Raw genomic sequence first — 4,088 nt, forward strand, 5'->3', positions numbered from 1 at the left:
ATAATTGTTATCATCGTGGCCTTGTTTAATTTTCTCATTAGCAATATTTAAATATTCAGTTAGCAAATTTTAATGTTGTTAATCTGCTTCTGTTGTTTTGTGGTTTKGAAGCTGAAATTTCTCAAGGTTCTTCTTTTTTTTTCTTTTTGTAAGTTGATTTGTGAACAAATAAGATTTTAAAGACCAAGCATTCCTTGAAGCGATGTATGTCACCTATTTGGCTTTCATGCAGAGTTTTAGACCGAGGTCATCTCGTGTGGAGAAATTACATCGTGGTCCAAATAACAATAACATTGTGCAGATTAGTTTACAATATTGTGTCATCTTGCATGGTTTTATTGGATTTGTTAGAGCTTGGAGTTTGTGTTGTGAAGGACTGTCAGCTACTTGTGTAGCTCAGTATCTGTAAATTTACTGAAGTGTCGTTGTAACATCCATCTTGGATTGGGTTGACTCCAAAAGGTTAATTCATTGCTGATGTAGTTCCAACGATTAATTTCAGAGAGTTTGATTAAAAGCTGGTTGATRGTTCATGAGTCATAATGGTACACCCACACTCAAACATGAGCAAAATCATTATTGCTCCTCCCTCACTGTCAATTATGGGCAGTAGCAAGTCCATAAAAAGAGATAGGAAAATGAAAAAAATACTTGCTGGGCTCAGAACAAGGGTCAACCACATGATTGTCATGCAGCCCTTAAAACTCAAATGCTTCTTCTTACTGTTGAACTTGTATGTTTCTTCTGCTGTGTCCTCCTATCTGAATTCCACCTCCTGTCTGTTGCAGGGAAAGTTTCATCTAAATGGGCTGCATAAAACTGGAGATGTGATGCTGGGTGGACTGTTTCAAGTTCATTTCTTCTCTGTTTTTCCCGAACTGTCTTTTAACTTGGAGCCAGAACAGCTTACCTGTTATGGGTGAGTTAAACAGGGACTTTGTAAAGGAAACAACTCGTCTTTTGCAATACCTTTTTTTTTATTTCTGTTTTCGTAAATGATGAATCTTGTTGACTTAATAGTAATAATTTTGTATTTTTTGTGTTAGTTTTGATGTTTTAGGATTTAGACAGACTCAGACCATGGCCTTTGCGATCGATGAGATCAACAGAAGTTCCAAGCTGCTGCCCAACGTGACTCTGGGGTTCMGTATGCACGATAACTGTCTCACTCTTGGAATCGGATTCCGTGCAGCCCTGGCATTAATCAGTGGTCAAGAGGAGGAAATGATGATAGATGAGACTTGTATAGGGATCCCTCCGRTCATAGCAATAGTGGGGGATTCTTCCTCTACTCGTACAATTGCCATCTCCACTGTTGTAGGTTTGTACCGAGTACCCATGGTAAGTATTCTGCTCCCTCACCCAACATCAATCTTCAAATTTTTTTCACCTCTAATGCTCAGTAACATGAATCTTAAAGGCTGGTTGATGTTTTTAGCATTTCTGTAAAACTTGTTTATTGCTCAGGTGAGTTATTTTGCCACATGTTCATGCCTCAGTGACCGCCAGATGTTTCCATCCTTCTTTAGAACAATACCAAGTGATGCTTTTCAGGTAAAAAAAACATGTTGAAAAAATTGACTGTGTTAAAAATAAAAATACATATCTTCCCTTTATGTTTCTTGCAGAAAATAACTCCAATATTTTTCCTGTTGAATAGATTTTTCACTTTTTGCCTCCTCTCTCTATGAACTCAGGTCCGAGCTATGATTCAGATATTAAAACACTTTGGCTGGACTTGGGCTGGTTTGTTGATCAGTGATGATGACTATGGTCTCCAYGCTGCTCGAGCCTTCCAGTCTGATCTGAGTCTGTCTGGTGATGGGTGTCTGGCCTATGTAGAGATTTTGCCCTGGGAGAAAGACTTAATTGAACTGAAAAGGATTGTGGACACAATGAAGCAATCCACAGCTCGAGTGGTCATTGTCTTTGCACACGAGAGTCTGATTATTAATCTCATGGAAGAGGTGGGTATTAAAAAGTATTATAATATTTCTTAAACAGTAAGATTATGTTGCTTGATTAGATAGACTAAGAAAAAACAGAGCAATGAACACCTATAAACAATGTTTTATTGTCAAAGAGAGATTTTGACTGTGAAAAGCAAGAACTAAGCTGTAAAATTCATCGGTTGTGTTCTGCTGCATGACAAAAAAAAATCTGGGAACACATTCAAAATCCAACCAGGTAGTGAGACAGAATGTGACAGGCCTGCAGTGGTTGGCGAGTGAAGCGTGGACCACAGCTGCTGTGCTTCAGACCCCCCAGCTCATGCCGTACCTGGGCGGCACACTGGGTATAGCCATTCGTCGAGGAGAGATACCGGGCCTCAGGAACTTCCTGTTAGAAATACGTCCTGACTTACATCACAACAACAGCAATGAAAATAGCATGGTGAGATATGGTTGTCCTAAAATCTGTTATTTTGTGTATWTAAAGTGTGATTGTTGACAACATTGAGTCATATTTACTGCAGGTGAACCAGTTTTGGGAGTTCACATTTCAGTGTAGATTTCCACCGCCTCCAGCAGGTTGGGTGGAGGACGGGGGAACTTTATGTACCGGAGAAGAAGATTTAGAGAATGTAACAACAGAATTTTTCGACATTTCTGACCTAAGGTCTGAGTACAATGTTTACAAAGCTGTATATGCACTGGCATATGCTCTTGATGATTTGCTGCGGTGTGAGCCAGGCAGAGGGCCTTTCAGTGAGGGCAGTTGTGCCAGTATACATGCATTTGAGCCATGGCAGGTACAAWGTACTTCACCTGTTTTTCTACTAAAATGTTCTTTTTTCTGAAGAGTTGCATGTAGTCTATAGGAAGCAACAATTTGACTTGCAAAAAAACAAGCAAAGATCTTCAATGTTTGTTCGTGCAGAGATGTTAGTAGTGCTGTGTCTTTGGAATTTAGTGTTTGCATATTAAGCCTGTGCTTAGATGTGCTCAAAGTTTTAAAAACATGCCTGGTTGTGCAGACTGAGTTAACTGAGAAAATATTTTGTCTTTATATATATTTTTAGCTTGTGTTTTACCTGGAAAAAGTCAATTACACCACATCATTTGGAGATCAGGTGTCATTTGATGCAAATGGTGACGCTTTACCAATATATGATGTTATGAACTGGCTGTGGCTCCCTGATGGAAGAACTGAGGTTCAATACGTTGGCGATGTTAAAATGTCGGCCTTCAACGGAGAAGAACTGATGCTTTATGAAGAGAGGATCTTCTGGAACTTTGAGCCCAAAAAGGTCTTTTCCTATTTTAGTCAATTTGATGAGTCATACTGGGAGTGTAAAATAAACAGAGCACAGAATTACACTTTTCCTACTTTCTACAGCCGCCACGCTCAGTGTGCAGCGAGAACTGTCCTTCAGGTACCCGCCTGGTGAGAAGGAAGGGGGAACCTGAGTGTTGTTATGACTGTGTTGCTTGTTCTGAAGGAAAGATCAGCAATAAAACAAGTGAGTTCTAAAGTTTTGGTGTTTTTTTTTTAATATTCAACAATTTTATTAGTACAACATACTTCCATCCTTTTCCCCCTCAGACTCGTTGGAGTGCTTCAGTTGTCCAGAGGACTTCTGGTCCGGCCCCCAGCRGGACCTCTGTGTTCCTAAGAAAACTGAGTTCCTGTCCTATCAGGAGCCTCTGGGTATCTGTTTGACAGTCGCCTCATTACTGGGAACATTTATCTGTGCAGTTGTTCTGGGGATCTTCATCCATCATCGCAGCACACCTATAGTGAGGGCCAACAACTCAGAACTGAGCTTCCAGCTGCTGCTGTCTCTAAAGTTGTGTTTCCTGTGTTCGCTGCTGTTCATTGGGCGACCCCGACTGTGGACATGCCAACTGAGACACGCAGCRTTTGGCATCAGTTTTGTACTTTGTGTCTCATGCATCCTGGTTAAAACCATGGTGGTTCTGGCTGTGTTCAAAGCCTCCAAACCAGGAGGTGGAGCCCATCTCAAGTGGTTTGGTGTTTCCCAGCAGAGAGGAACAGTTTTAGTTCTYACCTCTGTCCAGGCAGCGATCTGCACTGCTTGGCTTGTCTCCTCCTCACCCGCTCCACATAAAAACACTCAGTACCAC

The 4,088-nt window shown here is 40.9% G+C and overlaps 1 protein-coding gene across 1 annotated transcript; it reads left to right on the top strand.

Moving 5' to 3' along the window:
• Positions 1 to 672: 672 nt before the first annotated feature.
• On the top strand, positions 673 to 4,088 carry LOC106520348 (extracellular calcium-sensing receptor; the record flags this gene model as incomplete). The annotated part of the gene is given in 9 exon segments (XM_014012374.1): positions 673 to 919; positions 1,047 to 1,341; positions 1,468 to 1,554; positions 1,698 to 1,967; positions 2,188 to 2,394; positions 2,477 to 2,752; positions 3,023 to 3,250; positions 3,340 to 3,463; positions 3,547 to 4,088. Coding segments are annotated over 9 exon segments (2,268 nt in total), but the record flags the coding sequence as incomplete, so codon positions are not given.

Source organism: Austrofundulus limnaeus, unplaced genomic scaffold (genome assembly GCF_001266775.1).
Source record: "Austrofundulus limnaeus strain Quisiro unplaced genomic scaffold, Austrofundulus_limnaeus-1.0 Scaffold91, whole genome shotgun sequence".
Lineage (NCBI taxonomy): Eukaryota > Metazoa > Chordata > Actinopteri > Cyprinodontiformes > Rivulidae > Austrofundulus > Austrofundulus limnaeus.